The 22,877-nt window shown below is 47.4% G+C and overlaps 8 protein-coding genes across 8 annotated transcripts; 3 read left to right on the forward strand and 5 right to left on the reverse strand.

Annotated features, from left to right (window-relative positions):
* Window positions 1-340: 340 nt before the first annotated feature.
* ANOM_000424 (MDR family MFS transporter) lies at window positions 341-2,093 on the reverse strand (the record flags this gene model as incomplete). The annotated part of the gene is made up of 2 exons (XM_015545682.1): window positions 341-1,867; window positions 1,932-2,093. The coding sequence occupies 2 exons, from the start codon at window positions 2,091-2,093 to the stop codon at window positions 341-343; spliced, it is 1,689 nt and encodes a 562-aa protein (XP_015412307.1).
* Window positions 2,094-2,842: 749 nt separating this feature from the next.
* ANOM_000425 (cation diffusion facilitator family transporter) lies at window positions 2,843-4,066 on the reverse strand (the record flags this gene model as incomplete). Its single annotated transcript, XM_015545683.1, has 2 exons — window positions 2,843-3,136; window positions 3,194-4,066. The coding sequence occupies 2 exons, from the start codon at window positions 4,064-4,066 to the stop codon at window positions 2,843-2,845; spliced, it is 1,167 nt and encodes a 388-aa protein (XP_015412306.1).
* Window positions 4,067-5,207: 1,141 nt separating this feature from the next.
* Window positions 5,208-6,062, reverse strand: ANOM_000426 (uncharacterized protein; the record flags this gene model as incomplete). The annotated part of the gene is made up of 1 exon (XM_015545684.1): window positions 5,208-6,062. One exon carries the CDS (start codon window positions 6,060-6,062, stop codon window positions 5,208-5,210), a length of 855 nt encoding a protein of 284 aa, XP_015412309.1.
* Window positions 6,063-8,371: 2,309 nt separating this feature from the next.
* ANOM_000427 (uncharacterized protein) lies at window positions 8,372-9,257 on the reverse strand (the record flags this gene model as incomplete). The annotated part of the gene is made up of 2 exons (XM_015545685.1): window positions 8,372-8,879; window positions 8,938-9,257. 2 exons carry the CDS (start codon window positions 9,255-9,257, stop codon window positions 8,372-8,374), a joined length of 828 nt encoding a protein of 275 aa, XP_015412308.1.
* A 1,179-nt stretch (window positions 9,258-10,436) lies between these two features.
* On the forward strand, window positions 10,437-13,794 carry ANOM_000428 (uncharacterized protein; the record flags this gene model as incomplete). Its single annotated transcript, XM_015545686.1, has 7 exons — window positions 10,437-10,565; window positions 10,635-10,991; window positions 11,061-11,101; window positions 11,184-11,245; window positions 11,297-11,559; window positions 13,239-13,453; window positions 13,569-13,794. The coding sequence occupies 7 exons, from the start codon at window positions 10,437-10,439 to the stop codon at window positions 13,792-13,794; spliced, it is 1,293 nt and encodes a 430-aa protein (XP_015412365.1).
* A 3,158-nt stretch (window positions 13,795-16,952) lies between these two features.
* ANOM_000429 (uncharacterized protein) lies at window positions 16,953-17,748 on the forward strand (the record flags this gene model as incomplete). Its single annotated transcript, XM_015545687.1, has 4 exons — window positions 16,953-17,034; window positions 17,082-17,180; window positions 17,410-17,621; window positions 17,686-17,748. 4 exons carry the CDS (start codon window positions 16,953-16,955, stop codon window positions 17,746-17,748), a joined length of 456 nt encoding a protein of 151 aa, XP_015412364.1.
* Window positions 17,749-18,467: 719 nt separating this feature from the next.
* Window positions 18,468-19,448, reverse strand: ANOM_000430 (uncharacterized protein; the record flags this gene model as incomplete). The annotated part of the gene is made up of 1 exon (XM_015545688.1): window positions 18,468-19,448. One exon carries the CDS (start codon window positions 19,446-19,448, stop codon window positions 18,468-18,470), a length of 981 nt encoding a protein of 326 aa, XP_015412323.1.
* Window positions 19,449-20,956: 1,508 nt separating this feature from the next.
* On the forward strand, window positions 20,957-22,501 carry ANOM_000431 (arylsulfotransferase family protein; the record flags this gene model as incomplete). The annotated part of the gene is made up of 2 exons (XM_015545689.1): window positions 20,957-21,169; window positions 21,221-22,501. 2 exons carry the CDS (start codon window positions 20,957-20,959, stop codon window positions 22,499-22,501), a joined length of 1,494 nt encoding a protein of 497 aa, XP_015412324.1.
* Between the last annotated feature and the right edge of the window lie 376 nt (window positions 22,502-22,877).

Consider the following 22,877-nt stretch of genomic DNA (forward strand, 5'->3'; position numbering starts at 1 on the left):
CCCCCAGTACAAAGGGGTTTCAATTGCATATCTTGGAAAGACTCCCCCGATATCCCCTACGCCCAAGGCAGCTTGCATTTCTGCATCCCAGCTAGCTAACCCACTGCAGACCCAGACAGCCCAGGAGATCAGTCGAGCAGATGTCAAATTTAATTACTCATTCCTGAGCCCAAGATATCCTAGCCGTCCACTGGTAATCTCCATACTGAGAATCCCAGTACCAGCCCTTCGTGTCAAACCTCAACCAGAATCTACAACGGAATGCAGATTCCGCTTGGAAGACCACCGGAGCGAAATTTCTCACCAAAAGAATCCACATCTATGCCCTACACTCGTATCACTAGGATTTAGATTCGCGCTTCGTCAACTGTTGTACCCCCGTCTTCGTTTCGGTATGTTCTGTGCTCATATGTCGCTGCTTGATAAAAGCCCCCGCCACCAACCCCACAGCCGCCACGCCCGTGTACATAATGAATATATTTCGGAGACTCCAGGCATAAGCACCCTGCGCCGCGCGACGGTGCACAGGATCCCGGATAGACTTGACGACCTCGACATTTGCCGCTGCATGATCACCGGCCAAGGCGCCGAGGACGGGTCCACTGAGACCCGCGGCCACGAGTGATGAATGACGAGTGTTCATACCATTCTGGAATATAACACCCCCGAGTACGATGGACAGGGATGTCGCCAGATTGCGGATGAAACTCATCGTCGCCGTGGCAGACGCAGTATCCGCCTGACTGACCGTATTTTGAATGGCGATGACGGGCGTTTGAAATAAAAGCGCGGTGCCGATCCCGCCGATGATCTCGAACCCGACGATCCTCGCCACTGATGTGTCGATCCCGAGGTTGATATATAACCCCGTTCCCAACGTCATGAGTGCTAGCCCAGCCCAGGTGATTTCTCTGTAGCGACCCGTCCGGGAGATCGCGATGCCGGCTAGGATGTCCACGGCCGCTTCGGTGACCATCATAGGTATGATCAGGATACCGCTGCGGAGGGGCGAGGCCTGCTTGACGCTCTGCAGGTATAGTGGGAGGTAGAATTCCACGCCGATGGAGACCATACTGTGGGCGAACGCGACAAGGATGATGGCGTTGTTGGACCAGTTGCTGAATATGCTGAGAGGCATCAGCGGGTACTTGGCCAGTCGTTTCTCGCTGAAGACGAAGAAGCCGATCATTACTGTTCCGAACACGATGAGGCAGATGACTTTCGGGCTGCTCCAGGGGAATATCGCGCCGCCGAAGTCCAATCCCAAGAGTAATAGCAGAGTCACTGCTAGTATGCAAAGCGTGCCGAGCCAGTCCACGGCAACGATGCCTTCGCGTAACTTTGTGCGGGGGTTGTGCACATCCAGGAAAAGCAGCAGGAGTGTGAATGAGAGCCCGCAGACGGGGAGGTTGATCCAGAAGCACCACCGCCAGGAAACAAGCTCCGTGAATGCGCCGCCGATTAGCGGACCGGCTGAGCCAGCAAGGGCCCAGGTGAACCCCATCATACCAAGGTATAACGCGCGGGTGCGTATGCTGAAGAGGTCCGAGATGACGATGAACACTAATTGCATGAGACCTCCCCCCGCTGCGCCTTGCAGCGCTCGCGCAGCAATTAACATCTCCATGTTTTTGCTCAGTGCTGCGATTATACTCGCGATGGCAAAGAGTACTACTGCCCCGAGGAGAACCGGCTTACGACCCCAGATGTCGCTAAACTTGGCCCACATGGGCGCTGTGGCGGCATTGGCTAACAGGTATGCACCTCCAATCCAGGTATAGCCTGCAGCGGAGTGCAGGGCCGCCGATATTGTGGGGATTGAAGTCGCGACAATAGTCTGGTCGAGTGCTCCTACGAAGAGGACGAGCTAAAGTAAATTGACACTCGTTAGCTACTAGCTTGGTACGAAGAGGAGGAAAGTATTCGAGTACATTGAGAGCGAGTATGATAGCGGTGATACGCAGCTTGGTACGCATTTTGGGGGCTTCGAATAAATCCAGCTGCTCTATGGTCTGGTCATTTGGTGCTCGTGAGGGACCTTCAGGCGCACCGGCCTCGAGGGCCTTGGCGTCTTGCTCAACGGTCACTTCCATTTGGCCGGTCAATATTTGACTAGAACTGGCTTTCTTTTGTGGAATGAAAAAGGACGTGAGAGAAAAAGATATGGCCGCTGAGAACGTTTTGGATAAAGGGCGGGTTTTAGATGAGCTAAGATACGCAATTTCGGACCCATTGCACCATCGCGCCCTTTGAGTGACATTTCTCATGCAACCCTGGATTGCCCAATGATCGACGGACAGCATTGATAAGCCCTAAGTACTACGCTAACCCTGATACAGCCCCGAGTAAGAGATGAGACTTGCTTGCCTATAGCCAAGTATATAGTGTTATAGCAAGGTTTTACATCCGGGCTCAGGATTAATAAGGGCGAAAGGCGTAAAGCAGCCAACCCGTCCCCGAGCTCTGAATTTGCAAAACCCTGCCATAGTGGAATCACACTTTAATCCGAACTACCCGCATAGAAAGGGATTGGCTAGTCAAATACATAACAAACGGTACTCAAGCTCAGTCCCACGTATGGCCCTGGACACATTTTCACAACACGCCTAGGGGAAATCCAACTGACCACATTTCCGAGAGTCAAGACAATCCGTTCTTGATAGTAAACCTTCATGCATGGTCGTACAGACATGGATCTTTGTGTGTGGTTAGACTTTTGACCCGCATCAGTAAATGACCTGCCGTCAGTTCTAGAACAGAAGATATAAGTTTCAGATAACGAGGCTCTCGGTACCTGCTAGCTATGTTATCTGTCAAGAGAGAGAAAGACCTCTGGTACGACTTAGACCCTTTGATCCACGTCCAGGGCCTTATTATTCAAGGTAAAGAACTTCTTGACTATAGATCTGATAGAAGGACTCGGGCCAGAAGTGTCATAAATAGGTCTATGCTCCTCGTGGACATCGTGCAGATATTCGTAGTCAACATGAACAAAAGCGCGTTCGACGCCAGTAAGCCCCTCCAGTTTCCGTTGGAGCTCTTGACTCACGTCGTGGGATTCCTGGAGCCTGGTTTCTTTGTCCATCACGATATCCACCTCGACGTAAAATTGCTGACCCACATGATACGCTCGGCACTAACGAGGGACAATCAGATATGAGGAAACAAGGACAGTTATTTGACAGAAACCCACCGTGTCAACCTTCTGAATTCTGGAGTCGTGAGTCAGCGTCACGTAGACGCACTTGTTGATGAAAGTCCGAGGGGCGCCTTTGCCAATCAACAACCACATATTCTCGAAGGCTTCAGAGACCCATGAATACAGAATAAGAAGTGCGATACATGTCGCACCGATCGGGTCAAGGTACCACACAAATCGCTCTCCGACAACAGCCATGATGAGACCGAAGCCGTTCACGGCCAGATCATTGCGGTGATCGATGAAAAAGACATGGGCTGCAGGGTAGCGCCGTAAGCTGAAGCAGTACACAAACAAACAGAATTTAGAGAAGATGGCCACGCCGACACAGATCAGGGGGATCATATCGAGGCTCTCGGAATCTGTCTCGCCGGCTGCTAGCGACTTGGCGGATTCAATGATGAGCTGGATCGCCACGGTCGTCATCAAGGCGCAGAACATGATGACTCCCATTGTTTCTGCCCGTCTGCGTCCCACCGGATACTGGTAGGGCTTGGGTTTAGTGGACATGCGCGATGTGATCAACATTATGATGGAGGAGACGAGGTCCATAAAGGCGTCCGCAGCGGTCGCGAAAAGTGACAAAGAGCCAGTGGATATGGCGGCATACAGTTGGATAACGAACAAGCAGAAGTTGACGACGAAGCTGGCTCGGACAGCTAATTTGACCTTCCCTCCGTTCTCCGCATGATCTTCCGCCTCCATCCGCTCCTCCTGGCTGCTCTGCAGAAATCCATCGATCAATTCATTCTGTTGCACATAGAAATCGTTCTTTTCATCTGATGCGCTGACGAGAGGCATCCATCGCTTAGTGGGCTTCACTTCCGTTTTGTATCTCAGTAGGTCGAGGGGATCTTCGGGGGTCATCTTGCAGTCGTAGGATACGCACGATAGGGCTGTCCGCAGCTAATTACCCTATCGGCGAGGTGGAGCATTGTGAGACACGGGGCAAATGAGAGGCGACCATAGGAAAGTAAGTACGACTCACTTGTGAACGTCTGCGTCTCGAAAGGTGGTTCCTTTTCCCACAATGAAGTTTGCACAAGGTACTTGGCAGGAAGAACAAGCCTCGGCGACGGAAGTCTTCAAATCTTCGGTGCCCGGTTTCGGGGGGTGACTCAAATCCCCATCGGAGAAACAAAAGAAAGAAAAGGTGGCTTAGCTCTGCCAAGGGTCTTGGAAAAACATCTAGAACGACAAGTCAATAACCCTACCCCACACGACTCCGTTCATCAAACGCCAGGTGGGACTTTGAGTGGATGAGAAGAGTCAGGCTCACCGCTCATAGCTTTTGTTTCTTTGAATGTCTTCTGAGGTTGACCACATTTTTTAAACGTTATATGATGTAGTATTTGTCAAAATAGGTGTAAAAAACCATTCATATAAGCCTGTACATAGTAACTAGGCAGAGTTGGCAGTCATTCTTCATGACTCTCTCGTCCACAACACTACGACGTGACTGCTATCACTAGAGTACCTGAGCGGCCCTCACCAAGGCTCCGCTATGAGATCAGCGTAAACCTCACGAGTCAGGGACTCATATTTCTTTAGTACTCTACTTCCTGATTTTGCTCCACTCAAGCTACTCCGAAACAGGGCTTGGGGCCCACCCGATCACCTGACTCCACCCCACTTTATCTTATCAATCTTCCCATCTTGGGCATCTTTCACTGATCATGGGTGGTGGCCATTGTTCAGGTGGACGCATTTACGCCACGAAACACAATACTCGACCGCATAATAAGCAGCTGAAGCGCGAACAGACCGCATGCTACCCAGAGAGGCTATCACTAAATGATAAAAAGCAGTGAGCGCCTTAGTTATGACTAATCAGGAAGTATGGCATACGACAGCTGGTGGCCTGAATTCTAGCCTCTTATTTTAGTTTGAGAACACCCAAGTAATAGACCTCCTAGGTACATCTAGCTAGGAGGGGGGGGGGGGGGGGGCGCTCAACTTCTTTAAATTATGTATCACTCTCCACAACGAACACGGGATCGCCCAGTGCTCACCATCGGTCTTCATGGTATGGCTCTTTCTGGTCTTCAATCCATAACATGGCCAAGTGCTCCGTCTTGCCTCCCCCGACATCATGAGCTGGGTCATATTTGAAGAGATTCTTACCTGCGGCTCCGTCTGACTTCAGGACCTCGGCAGGTGTAGCGACGGTGTACGGGATATCTGTCCATCTCGATTGATCTTGCAGCTTTGGTACAAGATTGCCGACAGTGGTCCGAACCTGCTGCCACTGCTCCGTGTAGCCGGCATCATCAGGGCCTTCCTTCCAAGTCTGCGTTGGGTGTATGAGATAGGCCTTGATATAGTCGTCTTCAATTATTCTCGCAGCGACTTTAGGGTGATACCTTCCTCCATTAGTCAACATGTCGATCACGGTATTTTGAAACAGGTCTTCCACAGTTGTGCCCTCAAGCCAGACACTGTCAGGTGAAAAGGACACGTTTTCAAACCAGTGCACAGCATACACACCCTTGCGGCTGATAATATACAAAATAGTGCAGCCCTCGAGGCCTGAAAATCCTGTGCTATACTGATATCCTTTTCTAATACTACTGAAGGACTTCCTAATACCAGTGCTCATGTCCTCAGCGAAAGCTGCCTCGCTGTGTGGCACGATCGGTTCAAGAAAACGTGGAAATTCTCGGGCGTAGAAGGTCCCCAGTTTTCTTTTCGGAAACTCCATTCGTTTTGCCAGAGCCGCCGTCGTGGCATTGCGCTCAAAACAAATAAATCCTACACTCTGCTTTTCGCTGCTGCTGTCTCTGGCAGCTAATCGAGGCCCACACTTTGGCCGTCCAGATATACGTTTCTTCAACACTTGGTCATTCCTCGCATCTGCGGTCATATTAGCACGGGCCTGGAGTGAAATGTTCTTACTCAAGCCGCGGGAAGTGACCATTACCAGAAATAAGCGAATTCGCAGAGGCTGCGAAGGCGAGCTATGCTAGTAACCAGAGAAGTCTCATAATCGCTGACGCACTGTTGGTATGAGGTAGTTATACGTTGAAATTTATAGATCAAGGGCTAGTACTCGTCGTTGATAGATAGGGAACGTGCCTTACTTATCTTGAAACACCCACATCGATATGTGTTTAAAAAGGATAGACAAATTTATGAAGACTGCAAGTTCGATGGGACTGAGACGGAGGTCAACCCAAGGGAAATGATTTACTCCAGTCTCACTAGCGCACACGGATAGGAGGGGATAAAAAGGAATAAGTAAAACGAAAACAAAAGCTCTATGCTTGTATTTTCGGAAATTATAATATCGACTAAAATTTCTTTATTCGAAAAATAGACTACAATTCCTTGGAACAGAGGCCCCCTCCCGGATAAGTATCTCTATTTAGTGTCAGGTATAGGTCGAACTGCCAGTGAATAATAGATTTTTCACACAATAACTAGAATAACAGCCTAAGCCGCCTGTGGTACACCGAAACTACTAGTTATCGCGTTAGCATTTGTGCTGCCCAGTATGGTCCGACCTATCAGACCAGCTTTCGTAGGCCTCACAAGGCTACCGCCTATAGCTGGGACAAAGGCTAGTATAGCAAAAGGTTCATTCTGGCATTCTGTACAGCATTCTGCAGGTCTTGGAAATAGTTTTCATACGGGTAGGGCTATTATTTCCCCCTTAATTCTATCCTTTAGATAGGTACAATTCATCACTGGTTAAACCGAGCATGAACTTATTCCAAAACCAATCTATACTAACATAACAGGATAATTCCGAGTACCTCGTAACAAAGACATTTAGTAGGAACACCTTACCCCTCTAATAGGATGTCTAGTAGCCCCCTCGTTTAGGTCAAAGATGGCTTTTAAGTGTTCTATTAGGGCTAACCATCTAACCGACCCTTCCACCGACGCTCAGAGATTACCAAAACAAAAATGATCAAGATAAGTAAAAAAAACAAATTATCATGAACTTGATAGAAACGGTAATTCTGCCGTCCATGAATATTTGGTTCGAACTAAAGCAAAAATTATCTAAGACCCTGGAGGCTTAGTTACCCCAATCCAACTACTTATCGGAGTACTCTGTACTTATTAATGATTTAAACTATTGACAACTAGCCGAGATATCAACTCTCCATTGGCAGCTTCCCCCCACCTAAGGTATAGAATCATTAAACATTTAATGGGGGTGGTTGGTCAGCTGGCATACATAATTGGTAGGCTTCTTGTACCGCAACGCGGAGCCCTCCCCACAGTTAAGGTCCAGGGAAGGGGCTCACACTCCCTTACCACAGTCCGCTCTAGTGGGTTATTGAAACGCCGTTTTAGTTTAGATTCGACGGCATTAGAAATCACCCCCCCCCACCCCCCAAAAGGAATATGATATGAGTGAGTAAGTACAAAATATGAATTCCTAAATTACCTATTACTGTTATTCTGTGACTCCCTAGGACTCCGGTGGAGGGGCTTATAGGTGGTAAGAGTCAAGCCGATGCAACGTAGGAAATACTTTGTGCTTGCAGATAATATGTTCAAGTTTTAGGGGGCTTTGATTAATCCAGGACTGCACCTTCTTAGTATAGCCATCGTGTGGGAATGAATGTTCTCAGGTTGCAATAGCTCTTCCCCCTCGGTAAAGATCTAGAGATGCGCTCTTGTACACGATGATTTTCCTACAGTGGCGAGGAATGAGTGGATCTTTCTAACAGTCAGGCCTTGTCTAATAGTGGTGCTCCTGCTATTGTCCTGTACTGCTGAGGACTGTAATGTCCTGAGAGACCCATTAATCGTTTGTATTTTTACGTACTACTTCCATTCATCACATTAGTTGAAGTTTCGAAAAATTAAATAGGATAATTAGGTTCTGTGAACTATGAGATGACAGCAGTTCAGCATTTACTAGCCGTCCATTAATCTTAGTTTGAGTGGAACCTTGATTCCATGTTGAAAACCCACTACATGGAGGGATTCGTTATATCCGGGTTTGTGATTTGCGCTACTCGTATCTATATCCCCATTGGGGATGGCTTATAGTGGCCCGTAAACTCGATAGGAATTCCATGTGCATATATAATGTCCTAATTTAGAATCTGCATTCCAACACAATCTCAACACCCGCCCTCTAAATCTCCAGAATAGTGCCGAGGTCAAAGCAACTCCGAATCTCCAACGGTTGAAGAGATCGTGCCAAAAGCATCACTCAGTTTCCACGGGACCAGCGCCTCCGTCAATGTCTATGCCTCGCGACCGAAGGAGAGCCAGCATAGTCTTCTGGAGCTCAGGCGACCGTATACATTTAGCGATTTGTAAGGGACTTCCACCACGATACTGAGGATGAGCCGATTGTCCTGTAGAATCTGCACCTGCATCCAACAACACTTTGACAATATTCGGTCTGGCAGAGTGGATAGCGCGGTGTATTGGGTTGCCATACTTAATAGACATTGTATTAGGATTAAGACCCTTGGCTAGAAGAAATCTAGTCATAAACTCTCCTTGCGGCACGCGCGGAGCCGTCGCAACAAAGAGCAGATCCGGTTTTAGCTTGGCCCCAGACGCGAGAAGTAGGTCAATTAAAGATGTATCTTCTTCGCGGGTGCTGTTAATGGCCAGGGTAAGGGGGGTCACCCCTTGGGGATCAGATCGGTTAGGGTCAGCGCCTCGCGAGAGTAATTCTTGAGCACAGGTAGGATCCATCATTAGACTGTCGTCAAAGGTGAGTTACATTTCCTAAATATTCAACGAACGAAGCTGATACATACGCTAGGATAGGAATGCCGTTGCTGTAGCTGCCGTTGGCGTCAAGACCATGATCGAGATATTGGCGAACAACACTAGGGTGCTGCTTTACCCCTGAAGTCCCAGGAAGAGCAGCTACTGTCAAATTGGACACAGGAGCCCCAGCATCAAATAGCACGGCCACTAGATCAGAATGCGCCTCTCCAGTGGCGAGAGCAAGTCCCTCCTCTAGGTCCTCGGGGGTCAGTCGACCGCTGGCCAGGGCTTCCTTGGCTTTTAGTAGGTCACCGGCTTCGCAGGAAATGTGAAAGGCTTCAACAAAAGAGTCATATTCAGTTGCCATGGTGCAAGTCGAATGAAGATTCGTGTGGTATGTGCATGTACTGTTGATAGCTACAACAATACCAATTTATTTATGCGTAACTGAAGGCGGTGGCGGCAGCGGAAGGTAAGATATACCTGTACGGCGTACAGGTATATAAATAGTAAGACACCGTACTTCGTACGACCTCCACTAGAAGGAACCAGTAATTAAACGCGATTATTATAACAATTTGCCTCCGGTACATGACTAGTGCATATTAGTTATAAAGATTGTTTTACACACCAAAAAGATAAATTGTTACTGAAACCTTCGAACAGATATCATGCTAGTGAGAATTGAAAGCTCAGGTATAAAATACCGCATAACATCTAGTAGTCCCCTAAGTCTCAATCAATATGGTCAAAAATGCAGAGTCTTGTGGCAGATTGAAATAATAGCATTCTACGCATAATATACGTCGCTACAAGGGAGCCCCGATAGCAATTTCATTTTTGACCTTATTTGAGCTATCATTTAGTTGAAACTTTCGTTGGTAATCTACCATCCTTGTTCAGAGCCGCTTGGTGGGATTAGCCCTACGCTACGGGGCATGGGAATCCGGCTGGTGCAAAGCCATGAGCTCCCCACCCGAGGTGGAGGGTTACATCGGGAGGTGTGGGGTCGTGGTTACTTGGGGATATTATCTGAGTCTTGGTGTACTAGCTTGGGGAGCGAACGTCCCTTCAATTGCACGATATCTACTAGTAGGCCGACCCATCTCTATGCGACATTTATGGACCTTGTGCTTTCATCGGATGTTTATACTCTTTAGTCCTAGGGCTGTGTGTGAACCAAAAGACGATTACTTTAGTGGACAAGACGTATATACAATATCGGCGAGCATTTCGGTCTCTGCTCGTCTTAGCTTCAGCTGTCCCTAGTTTCTGAATGGATCCCTAGCCGTCTGTTACCTGTGTATATACACGTTGTATGCTTGGGAACATGGAGTTTCGCTTTCGCCCGAGCTGAGGGGCCTCTAGAGCACCGCCCCTTATCCTCGTTCATTTATTTAGAAAGATTGATTTAACCCGGGATTTCGCCGGCGTACCTATTATGGTACTATATAATAATTCACTTACCCCAATACGCTGAGTTCTGCAAGTTCTCTCAACGACTCCCAGAATCTGAAACCACTTTACCTTCCTTTCTCTAGACACAATGGTGCCCTTGACGCTCCTACTACCTTCTCTCCTTGCCCTCCTCTCCATAGCCTTTCAGTCACACTTTGCAGCTGGGCAGGATGACTACTTTATAGTGGGCGATCTTAATCAGTATACCACAGAAGGGGTATGTGCCAGTTACCCGTTCTCTTCTAATCTCCAGACACGTTCTGACAAGGCATCTAACACCCACTAGGTCCCTACGCCCACTCTAACAGGGTCTACAATTGAAGTTACTGCTGATGGTGACCCAGTAGAAAACCGGCTCTTGGTATATCTGTCTCCAGACATGGAGACGAGTCTGAAATCTACCATGGATAGCAACTGCGCGACAGAAGTTGATACGAATTGCTACCAGGCTGTCATGGATCTCTTTGAAGGCGCTAACCACGTTCTCCAACCCCGCAGTCTGGAGCAATACGCGTTAGAGGTGCGCAACCCGGCGATATTGATATATTATGCCGGCGGGATCTTGATTTCCGCTTTATTATTCCCTCTTCTCTACGAGGGAGACCGTGTTGTCCCGGTGCCTATCAAGATCCCTCCAAACCATGTCGAGGACTCTTTAAAACTCGAAACGGCTACTGCTATCATAGTTGTAACTGATGACGCCACGCCCTAGATGACCATCACGGCACCTTCTGAGCAGGATAAGGCGACTGGGTACGCAAATCCCAGCCAACACCCCCTTTACCCACTACCTCATTTTGTGTCCGTGTGACCGGGCTGACGTTTAATTGTGAAGTACTCCAGTCGTGATTACGACCTTTGCAAGTGCTGGGAATGGCGCGATGGCGGGAGACGTGGGTATTGAACTAGACCTGGCGGTGGCGGCACACCTCTAGGCGTTGCTATCAGGGTCGGACACGAGTAGCTGCGACGTGGGCGAGGATACCACCGACTCGATTCGTACCCGCCAGGTAGGTGTAGACCTTATCTATGGCGCTCAAATCACTCTTACCGATTCAATTAACCGGCTAGGAGCGCCTGACTGGCTCCTAGTGCACGGGGGGACGATGGCGTGGGCTAAGGCAGAGATGGTAGCAGCGGTGAACACAGTGGTGCGGTGGACGCTTAACCAGGCCAGCTTACTGAACTCGACTATCATTGGAGCCCTCCTTGTAATCGCGGCGTCCCGGGCCGTTACTCTCTCCTGGGTCTTCCTTAATAACGGGGCCATCACGATAAATACCGTGATACCTTCAGCATCGCTATAAAGTGGTTCCAGCGCCACCGTATGCGCACAGCAGACAGCGGTACAATGTGGTGCGGAGTGCGGCGTTTTCCAGTGGGCGCCTTAATTCGACTGCACTACGGCGTGCACGACTGTCACAAGCTGTTATGCTCAGCCAGCACTCACTACAACCTAACGACTACCAAGACAGCATCTGGTCCGTCGCCCACGGGGGGTTCTGGCAATGGTAAAGGGCAGCAGATCGCTGTGGCGTCGTACATCAATCCGCTCGCAGACCCGGTGGCCTGGGATCGCCTGATTAAGTATTCTGTGGAGAAGATACCTATATTAGTTGCCAATATCGTCAATGGTCCAAATTCTGCCGTCGACAAGATCTAGGCAGATATCATTGGGCGCGCTTCAAAATCTGGTAAAACTATCCTTAGCTACGTGCGAACCGGTTACCTTAGCGTAAGCGATCAGAAATTCCTCACGCGTCTAGGCTCAGGAGACTTGGTAGATTAGACCGCGCAGATCGAGGAAGATATTGATATATAATATAAACTTTACGGTAGCAGCATTGGCAGCATTTTCTTTAACGAAGGCTAGCCTAAATATAGTGATAACAATGAATTCGTTAATTTATACAAATATATTAACAACTATACAAAACGGGCTTACCCCGGCGCATATACAATTCTGAATCCTGAGTCGCCCATGGCATCTTGCTTCGAGGATACTATAGACACCTTATTAACTTTCGAACTGCCTTATAAAATGTATACCAATTCCTATACACCTAACAATTAAATATAGAAAGACCCACGGAAGCTATAGCACATCGTATACAACGTTCCAGAATCCGCAGTTAGTAAGGTAACTAAATTAGCTAAGTAGTGTGGAGCTGGTTTCCTTCAGCTCACAGACAACACGTGGCCTAACCCATATAACACTCTTCCTGGCGATTCCTACATCCAGAGCATAATGGATACAATTGAGGGTAGCTCTCCGTTAAACACTAATACATTATCCTAGACATCAGGAAGCGCTGTAGCAGCGGTATCTGGACTCTTAGTCTTAAACTTAAACTATACTTCTGCTAAATTATCTTAGGATACAGCCCCGAATACTCTTGGATGTCACATATATTCGGGGAATAGCATTGTTACAAGCGTCCCTAGCTTAATAACTATAATTACTATTAGCGGTCTCCAGTCAAGAGCTACTCACGTATTCCATGTTAGCACAGTGAAAAGAGGTGGTAATATAGGGCCCCCTTCCAATACGGTTACGATTAATATTAAGTCTTTACCAGATAGGAAAACCATTACCAACTACTACTTCTCTCTAGAGGTAGACTCGATTACTATCACGGCCGACATCCTTATTTTATATACTTTTATCCGCCTTTATATCTGGAATTCGGTGGGGTGTGAATTCGACACGGATCTAGGATAGAGTATTAACTTCAAAATCGACGAGTATATCTATATTTACTATATAATCGAAGGCACCACGCTATACAAGTATAGTAGCACACTTCCCGAAAGCTTTACAGCCCCACCGTAGGCGTGGTCGGTGATAGGCCCCATCACTCTAGATACTAAGGACTACACCTACACATAGACATTACCCCTAGGAATATCTATTATTGACATCAGTAAATTCGTCATCCAAGCACAAGGCTACAACCCCTTGACCAACGTCTTCGAACCTGACCCCAGCGACTATAACTGCAAGGGCTTATCCATGTGCACGACCCCAAGCTTTCTGAAGTGGTGCGACCACGCTGTGAATAGCCTACAGCAAAATGACGTCCCTTCCTACTTTCCTACTTCTGCGTGAGTCGCTCCATTGCCCCCCTCCCCTTGCTTACCATCAGTCATTGCTCTATTATCATGCAGAAATCTCAGTATACCTCCTATTCTCGATGCCACTACTAACTTCACCCTCTAGTAACGAAACCGGCATTAACCAATCCGGCAATTGCTGGGGCGATCAGACGCGGGGCTGCGGTGTCTTTATCCAGGGTGATGCCAGCTGCAGTATCAGTGGTAATGACCTGTGGAACGATTACCAGAACATCTGTAACATTGGCGGCTGTTCTAAGTGTGGCTCGTTCTACAGGGAAGACGGTTGTCAGATTACTATCGACTATGTCTATGAATGTGACAACCACTAGACGTTTTCTGACGGAGAGGCTCTCCTATGCGAGCCGATGCGGTGCTTCTTTATATGGCGTTTGGGGTTTTAAATATGTTTTATTCAAATGAATTAATATTACACAGTTGTATAACCTCAGTATATATAATCGGCAGAGATCTCCAAATTACATGGTATAGAATACCAAAAATTCTCCAGGTGATCTACCATGGAAGTATCTGGTTACAACTCTCGATGGAAAGGTAGATAAGAGCGCAGTAATACCGACCGGTAGGACTTAGAGTTAAAACTTATTTAAAATATAATCAATCTTTGCAACATACAGCAAAGTTTATTCAAGCGAAGTTATAGAGTTGCCTCCAACCCACTTATTACTAGAGAACACGGCCTTGCAGCCAACTCACCAGTGGTCCTCATGGTACGGTGTAAGGTCGTCCTCAACACACAGCATCGCCAAGCCGATATATATGTGTTTGATAAATCAATTAAGTACTGCTGTTGTGGCGTGACTGCTGGAACCTGACTTGGGTTCAGGTTAAGGTCAACACCCTACAAAAATGTACAATGAGCTAGAATATTCCGAATTACTAGGAGATTGGCACCGAAGTGCTGAAGGATGGGGTCTAGGACCGTCGGAAGTAGTGCGCTTTTCGTTCTAAATACCCTACTAAGGGACTAGTATTGAAATTATAGATATGCAAGAAGAAGTAGAGCACATGATTATTCTTACTAATAGTCGACGGCGTATATAGCCTCGATATGAGGTCTAGACAACTGCATCTCCGAAACGCGCAGACAAGACTCAACTGAGGAGCTCAAGAGGGGCTGACGTAGGCTGGCGGGTTCGGCCTACGCTTTTGCGTTGATGTATAGAACCATGTACGCATCAATAGAGAGCACCAGTGTCAACATTCACATTTAGTAGGTACGATTGTGTCAAACGGGGAATACATTAAATTACGCAGCGCCCATCGTCTACATGGTCCTTTGTCCGTTTTGCAAGGCGATCTTTAGCAAGGGTGCAGGTGGCTGATAAACAATGTGGCACCATCAAGCAATACCGCAATTACAACCGGCAAGACAAATCTCTGCTAGCCCCGAAATTACTAGGCTTTGCAGGTGTCCTCCAGATAGCTCGTTAACGTCACCGCTTGCTAGACTACTAGTATCTGTTAGTATTTTGGAACCCAGCGCTAAGAGGGCACAGACACCGCCTATCACGACTCATGTTCGGCGAAGAGGAACCGAAATTTAGACGGAGAAAATGGAACAAATAAAATATCGAGAATCGGGAAGGACCGGAGATGCAGCCAGGAGACCACTGTCAATATAGGGCTTCTGCTGTCACGCATTCACGTGAAGCCTAATTAACCAACACATTGCCCCTGACTCATTTTACGCCTTCTAAGGATCTGCTGAGTTATTTACTGGATCCCGAATCAATGACAATTATCAGATAATCATAATGAACAATGGGACCTCATGCCGGGAAATGATCGACAGGGTCGGTATATGTCGCCCTCAATGACCCCCACTCCTACCACTAGTACACCTGTGGCTAGTTTTATAGAGTTGTCCATGGCTCACTGTACACGCGGGGTGAGCTTAAACACCTTTGTTCCGCCCAAGATACCCACCATCTTACAACAAACGCCCCACACGATTCATCGCCTAGGGTAAGGTGAATGCTAGGTAGGCCGAGATAGTCAAGGCCGACTGCCATGAACCAAGTTGCTTCCAATGTCTCTGCACAGGGAGCTAAATCAGGACCTACTGAATGGAAGCACTTATTTGATATCTACCAGTGCTGAAGTTGATCTATAGCTCCTGGCATGGGAAACACAACATCTCTCGACTCCAGTTTAATAGGTGCGATCATAGTCCGGTAGAATTCTCTGCACATAGATCAGCTGCTGTGCCACAGTCAATCCTGGACCTCGACCTGTCACAGTGTGCCATAGCAAGGATTTTCCTTTCCTCATAGCATCACGATATTTCGCTTATAACATTCTGAGCAGGCCAGCTGTATAAGCGAGCTGTATTTATGTAAATGGCCAGGGCTGGATGCACGCGACAGCGCGGTCCTTAAACCTTTACAGATCTAATCCAAAAACATCACCAACAAGATTCATAACCAGGAAAAATGGACTCCCAAGCAGCTCGTGACATGTTCCCAAGGCAGGGCATAGTAGCTCCAGAAGGAGCTAGATTACTGGACAGGTTTACTTGCGGATTGGACTTCCGTTCTTGACTTTCTGAATAAATGCTAGAAAATCATGCTTTTTTCTTTCTTTAGTCTGCATCTAGAACAAACCTCTTGTCTTGGTTTCGAACGAAACCAGATGCCCGTAGGTATCATATGACTAGACCAGAGTGTTTGCCAAGTTGCCAAGTTGCCAAGATAGAAGCAAAGGGAGGAAAGCTAAATGAGGGTTTGAATCCAGAGTCGACGACGGAAGCCAAGAAGATCTTATATGGATCTACCGCCGGCTAGAAGTGTCGAACGGAACTTTATTGCTTTTAATAGTGCTTCAAACTTCAGAACAGCGTCTGGACAATCCAGCACAAAACTTACAGTCAGGAAGTCTAGACTGTATATAAGTATGAATATACGGGCTTTGTTTCTGGTTCATTGTTTTAAGTTTGAGGTTAGATATACCGATTGGGCAAGGCTTGTGTTCATTTTTCACACCTCTATAGGTCAGGTCTCAGGCTTGGACCAGTGGAACTGCATACAACTGTGAACGGCTAGACATTTCAGCCACTCGACTATGCCATAGCTCACGCGCAGGTTTGAAACAATCAACCCCAGTAGGATGTATCAGCCGACTCCTTACCACATACAGGCCCTTGACAAGCTATCAGTGAGTTCTACCTGCGAATAGTATTATGTACCTTGGTTCAAGTGAAATTCGTATTCAGATTTGGACCTCCCTACGCAAATAGTAGGGTTAATGTTAGAGTTTATCTAGGTCTAGGTGAGCTGATACTACTAAGAATAGACTGGAATATGTCATGATGTTTCTATCCTCGCTTGCAGCTCTGGCCCAGGCTCTACATACAAAAGGGTTCTGCCAGAGATGTCATGGCTACAAATTTTGAATGTTGGAATTAATCTGACGCAAGTGTCACCCACATTGTTCAGCCTAGCCAACAGCAATCATTACCCCTTTAACCATGAAGGTCAACCTGGCTTTCTTGTTTCTTTTCATCCTCAGCCTCGCAGCTGCCTCTGCTGTAACAGATCCTGACCTCGAAGGTGTGTCTCTAGACCTTCTCATAATGCATGTGGCTAAACCTGTATAGCTCGTGAGGCAGATGCATATGAAGATGGCCTCTACGAACGTGACTCTACCGTGAAGCACCTCCAGCGCGACCACAGTTGTAACCAGCAGGAACCCCGATGTGAGCCAGGACACTGGAATTCGAACAGCTGCAAGTGTAACGGTCAATGGTGCGACAATTTTGATCCCCATTGCAACAACTGGAGCTGGAACCAGTGCAAATGCATAAAAAAGTGCGACCGCCCTGACCACCGCTGCAAGCCCGATGACTGGGATTGGAATAGTTGCCACTGTAAGGGCAAGTGGTGTGATAATTACGATTCCAACTGCAAAACATGGAATTGGAATAGGTGCCAGTGCAAGAAAGTCTGCAACGGAGCAGATCCTCACTGTAAGCCTGGTGATTGGGATTGGGATAAATGCCACTGCAGGGGGAAATGGTGTAGTAACTATGACTCTAACTGCAAGTCATGGAACTGGGATACATGTCAGTGCAAGAAGGTCTGTCATCAAGCAGATCCTCATTGCAAGCCCGATGACTGGGATTGGAACAGTTGTCACTGTAAGGGAAAATGGTGTGACAACTTTCAACCCAGCTGCAATAACTGGAACTGGGATCATTGCAGGTGCAAACACAAGTCCTAGACTATACTGTGATGCTTCAGATGTATGAAGCATCAAACATCTGAAGGTCATAAGGACCTTTTATATGGGACTATCTTGGTGGCTGTATGGCACCTGATTGACGGGCAGGTTTTCTTCACAATGCCCAGGGCTGGAAGTCGAAAAGCATACTTGTTCACTCATTCTCAGTCTCAGTCTGTCTTTTACTGATTAATGCTCTCCATATATGTATAGTGTACTGCTCTTTGTGACTAGTCCACGGAAATGTTACTTATTCAATCCTTCTGCAACAGGACAAGTGATGTCATTTGTTTTGGAGACCTCTTTACATAGCAGACAAAGCTTCCTGACGGCTATATCTGCACACCACAGAAACTCACAGCTTATAGTATGTGCAGCTTTCAAATTTGCCTTGGTATGACTGTTGAGCTGCACACGGAGCTCGCAGGGCTATTCTAACGAGCACTTGAATGGGCCACCTGCTGTCAAGGGCGAAGCGGCATCGTATCCCGGGCGTGGAGTGTCAGGGTTCATAGGTTAGCGAGTATGTGATACGTTGCCACACGAGAATCCTGAATACAGATAGATCCTCCGCTTCGGGGAAATACGAAGTAAACCATTCAAGCGAACCACCATTCAATAGCAGCGAATAGAGATTTGAGTATATACGATCGTATGAGTTCAAGGGCAGATTGATTATTCATAGCAGCAAGGGACGCCTAAAAAACCCAACTTACCAGGTATAGATAATTGGATGCTGTAGGCGTATATTGAAACTTGCTGTTCACGTATCTCCCACTCGTAGCCTTCTCGCTCTAAGATAATTATAATCCGGCATTGCCTCCCTCACCCATTTTTCCATCTGCTCGCCGAAATCTACCCCGAACTCCTGATCCCAACCCTTCCTCTCAACCTCAATGTCGACGATAATGGGCGTTCTGTTCTTCAAGACATGAGATGAATTTTCCAGCGTGGACTTCATCACCTTCTCAGGACTTCTGTGGCTCGTCTTTTCCATGCTTCCATTTTCCACCTTCTGATTTGAGACATTCCATTCCGATCTTAGATAGATAGGGTTAAGCCCTATAAGCTTGCAATACCTGGCGAGAATATCAGGGTGATGTATAATGTCCTGAGCATCCAGTACCAAGGGGTACCGAGTATCCCTGGCACAGCCTGTGTTCGACTGCCCTTGATGCTGGCGGCACCAGTCGTAAAGAAGTCTAGTCCATCGCAAAGTAGCATTCAGTTCCATTAACGGCTGCATTTCATGCGGCTGGGCAAATTCTTCCTTTTCCAGCTCTCTCATCGCTCGATAGAACGACGGGAATGCCAAAGCCGGGTGACGAATTAGAAAGGTCAGCCTCCAGGTCTCCAAGTAGTGGTCGGGAAATATTGTAAGGTTGTTGGGCGAAAACTCTTGGGGCGTGCCGTACGAAGTGGGAATCTTGATGTTGACCGGGGACGGAGTGTGACTTTCGCCATGTGAAAGGTAATCGCTAATGGCAGCGGGATCTGCGAACCACTGGATATGTTCCTTTGCAAAGAATAACTTTCCTTGAGATTCAGCGAGACGTGATGTGCTCTCCCAGCGATTGAAATCGTCCTGAAAAACCTGTTGCATCTCTTCGGTTTGTTGCGTTGTCCAGTCTTCAATTGGTGTGTAGGTAGAATTGGTTGTCCGGCCCTTGATAAAGGAGTCCCAGAAGAAGTAGCCTCCCTTTTCATTAGAGATCGCGTTCTCCTGCTGTTCCAATGACAACATTCTCACGAGTAGGTTGGATGCAGTACGAGGATATGTGACCAGTAATGTCCGTCTATAAGGAGAACGCCTATATCCGTTTGGCCTTTCCATCGTGAGGAATGATCCGTCCAAGCGAAATAGATTTGCAGTATGGTATAGAGAAAAACTAGCCAGGCACAGAACTAAGAGTAGAGCAGACACTTTCTAAGGTCTCAAAAGATAGTTATTCTCCGCTTCCATGCCAGACTCACTAAAGTAAGTACAATCGGCATATAGCGCTGCGAGAAATGTACGGCATATGGCTCATACATCAGTCCTACAACCACGCATGTACGTGTATCAATACCCAAGTCTACCCAATTTATTCAATACAGCCACGAAATCCAGCTCCTAGACCCTGATGATGTCATTGTCGGCCGTCCGCAACGGAACCAAAAAATCTTGTTCTACCATCCGGCAGCCATATCCATTGATAGTTCAGTGGCTGCGCACGAGAAGGTCCAAGGTTGGAAGAGTTAGCAACATCAATTGAGATTGACACATTCGAACCCCGGAATTCATACGCACATGGGTGGACGATTGGATAGAATATGTTCCATCCAATGATCTGACAATATGTTCCACTGGAGGCGAAGTCCCAACTCCTCCGAGTTCGTGATAAGGTTTCGGTCTGATAAGATTGACCCACGGTTGAGGGCCCCAGTTAACACATATCCCACATGGGGCTGTGCCAATCCTCGTTTTCTATTCGGCAATCTCGGATTCGGATGATCTCCAGGATAGATAGATGACATAAGTTCCTCCGGTGTTCATTGGGCCTGTTGCCATGCAAGGTTCATACTTCTCACGCATGATCCGATGACTACCTCGAGGGTTCTTGTCCAAGAACCTTAAGGCGCACGGACTGCTATCCTAGACCAAGGTCGTGAAACCTGAATGCGTCCTTAATGCTTGGGACTCGAACAAGAACGCGGTTCGTCCCTATCATTCAACTATGGCAGTTCATTCGATCGGGTAGTGCGCCGATCCGGCGAGATTCGCCTAGATCCTATTCTCGCGACCCAATTACGACCCGAGGACAAGTCTAGTATCATTTGTGTTTCTAAGTGACTCCTAATCTGGCACGGTCTTTCATCAAGCTCTACCGATCTAGGCACCAGGTTGTCGAAAAGTAAAAGACTGAAGTCATGACGTAACCACAATATGATATTAACGATGAAACCCAATGCGCATACGTAAACCTCTACAAATACTGCCAGTGTATTTCATGCCAGGAAAAGTCAATTGATACTAGACTCGAAGAATGCGTTCTTACCTTTTCTAACCCTCCATTTTATTACTACAATACTTACCCTAGAAGCTTTGATACAGCCACTCCAATTGAAAGAATTATAAGCATTTAATATTGGGAGAAGCAGATGCTGCGTTTGCAATTGTAAACATGGTTCTTGAAAAGAGGAGGAGCCGCTTCTCCTATGAGGACTTGCTCCGGACATTGATATGCACATTAACAATTACGGGTATAGTCGATGCTGCAACATGGACATCTTTTCAATCAGTTCGTCTCTTTGCTTAGCTATTGTGTAGTCAGAGTAAAGCTGATTCACAACCAGAGACCTGATATTCGTGCTCCGGTATTGGAAGTGAGTCTTAAGAACGACTCTTTTCTCACCCCGGGCTATCTGTTTGTGGCACCATATGAAACCGAGCGGCCAGGACCATATATCTATGACACTGATGGTGTAAGTTCATTGATGCTACAGTATGAACGTATTGCTAAACAAGGAGCCTAGGATCTGGTATGGAGCGGAGCCGATGGGTCAATGACCGAACTTTTTCATGACCTGCAGGTGTGCCCCTACGAGGGATCTGATCATCTGTGCTACTTCCAAGGAAATCAAATAGAGGGCTACGCTAGGGGTCGTAACATCATCTTGAATCCAGATTATGGACAAGCAGCGACTGTACAAAGTGGGAATGGTTTGACGCTGAGCGACATGCATGAGTTGAACATTATTGATGAGACCTCCGTCCTCATCCCCATCTACCAGCCGCGCCTCTACAATCTAGAGGCGTTCGGTGTACCAGCAGGCAATGGCTGGGTCATGGATGGCGTGTTTCAAGAGATCAATATCACATCAGGAGAAGTACTCTTCGAATGGAGGTCTCTTGATCACGTTAGCATCTCTGAAACGTACACTCCCATCCGACTCAACTCAGTCGTGGGTGATGGTCTGAGCAATGCGACGGCTTGGGACTACTTTCACATCAATTCCGTGGATAAGAACAACGATGGTGACTATCTGGTATCTGCTCGACATACCAGCTGCATTTACAAGATATCTGGCCAGGATGGATCCATCCTGTGGCGACTGGGCGGCACAAATAGTTCAATACAAATGCAGGACTATAATTTCTCCTCTCAACATGATGCGCGCTTCCTGCAGGAGAACGATACCGTCACTGTCATCTCACTCTTTGATAATGGGAGCAATGGATATAGAAACACGTCATCAACGTCCTCGGGCATTATAGTGTCAATTGACAATGCAGCAAATACCTCAAGCCTAATGAAGAGATACGAGGCCCCCGATGGTGGACTCCTATCGACAAGCCAGGGAAACCTCCAAACACTGCCGAATCAACACGTTTTGGTCGGATGGGGGAGCCATCCTTCAATATCTGAGCATACCGACGATGGAACCCCCGTGTTCTTTGCAACAATAAATGATCCTAAGGCGATGAACTACCGTGCTTTCAAATTTAATTGGACCGGAGAGCCAAGTGACGATCCTGCCCTTCGTAGCTATGCGACTGCCCCAGGCTCTGCGACTACGTTCTGGGTCAGTTGGAATGGTGCTACCGAAGTTGACCATTGGAACTTCTACGGCACGACTTCGGCGTCTGATGAGTTTACCCTGGTAGCCAAGGCAGACAGGCAGGGCTTTCAAACCACCTATACTAGTTCCACCTACTACTCCCGGGCATATGCAGAAGCGGCCTCGAGCGACGGCTCAAGCCTAGGGAACTCGTCTGTCGTGGATACGACATCGACGCTTTCCAAAATGGACTAGACAACGTGAGTAAAAGCCGGGAAATGAAGTCCTCACGTTACTACGTTAGCCAGGTGGTTCTCTATCAACCCTTATTGGAACATTGGAACCCTTCCCGTTTCAGGTCAATTATTCGGAAGACAAGACTGCTGAAACGGTGACAGCAAGTGATTATACACAATATATACTAAAAAAGTGCTACAGCACGTATGGAGAATGGGATTGTACTAGAATCGCAGTGCGCGTCAGGTCGGCGCATTTGTAATATCATTGTTCCTCTCTCCCACCCTATAATATTGAAGTAAGTATGCTAAACGTGAAATACGTTTACTGTCCTACTTTGTTGCATCTTGGAATGTTTGATACAGTTGTGCCAAAAAAAGGCACCCTAGATAAT

This window comes from Aspergillus nomiae (assembly GCF_001204775.2).
Source record: "Aspergillus nomiae NRRL 13137 chromosome Unknown contig00003, whole genome shotgun sequence".
NCBI lineage: Eukaryota > Fungi > Ascomycota > Eurotiomycetes > Eurotiales > Aspergillaceae > Aspergillus > Aspergillus nomiae.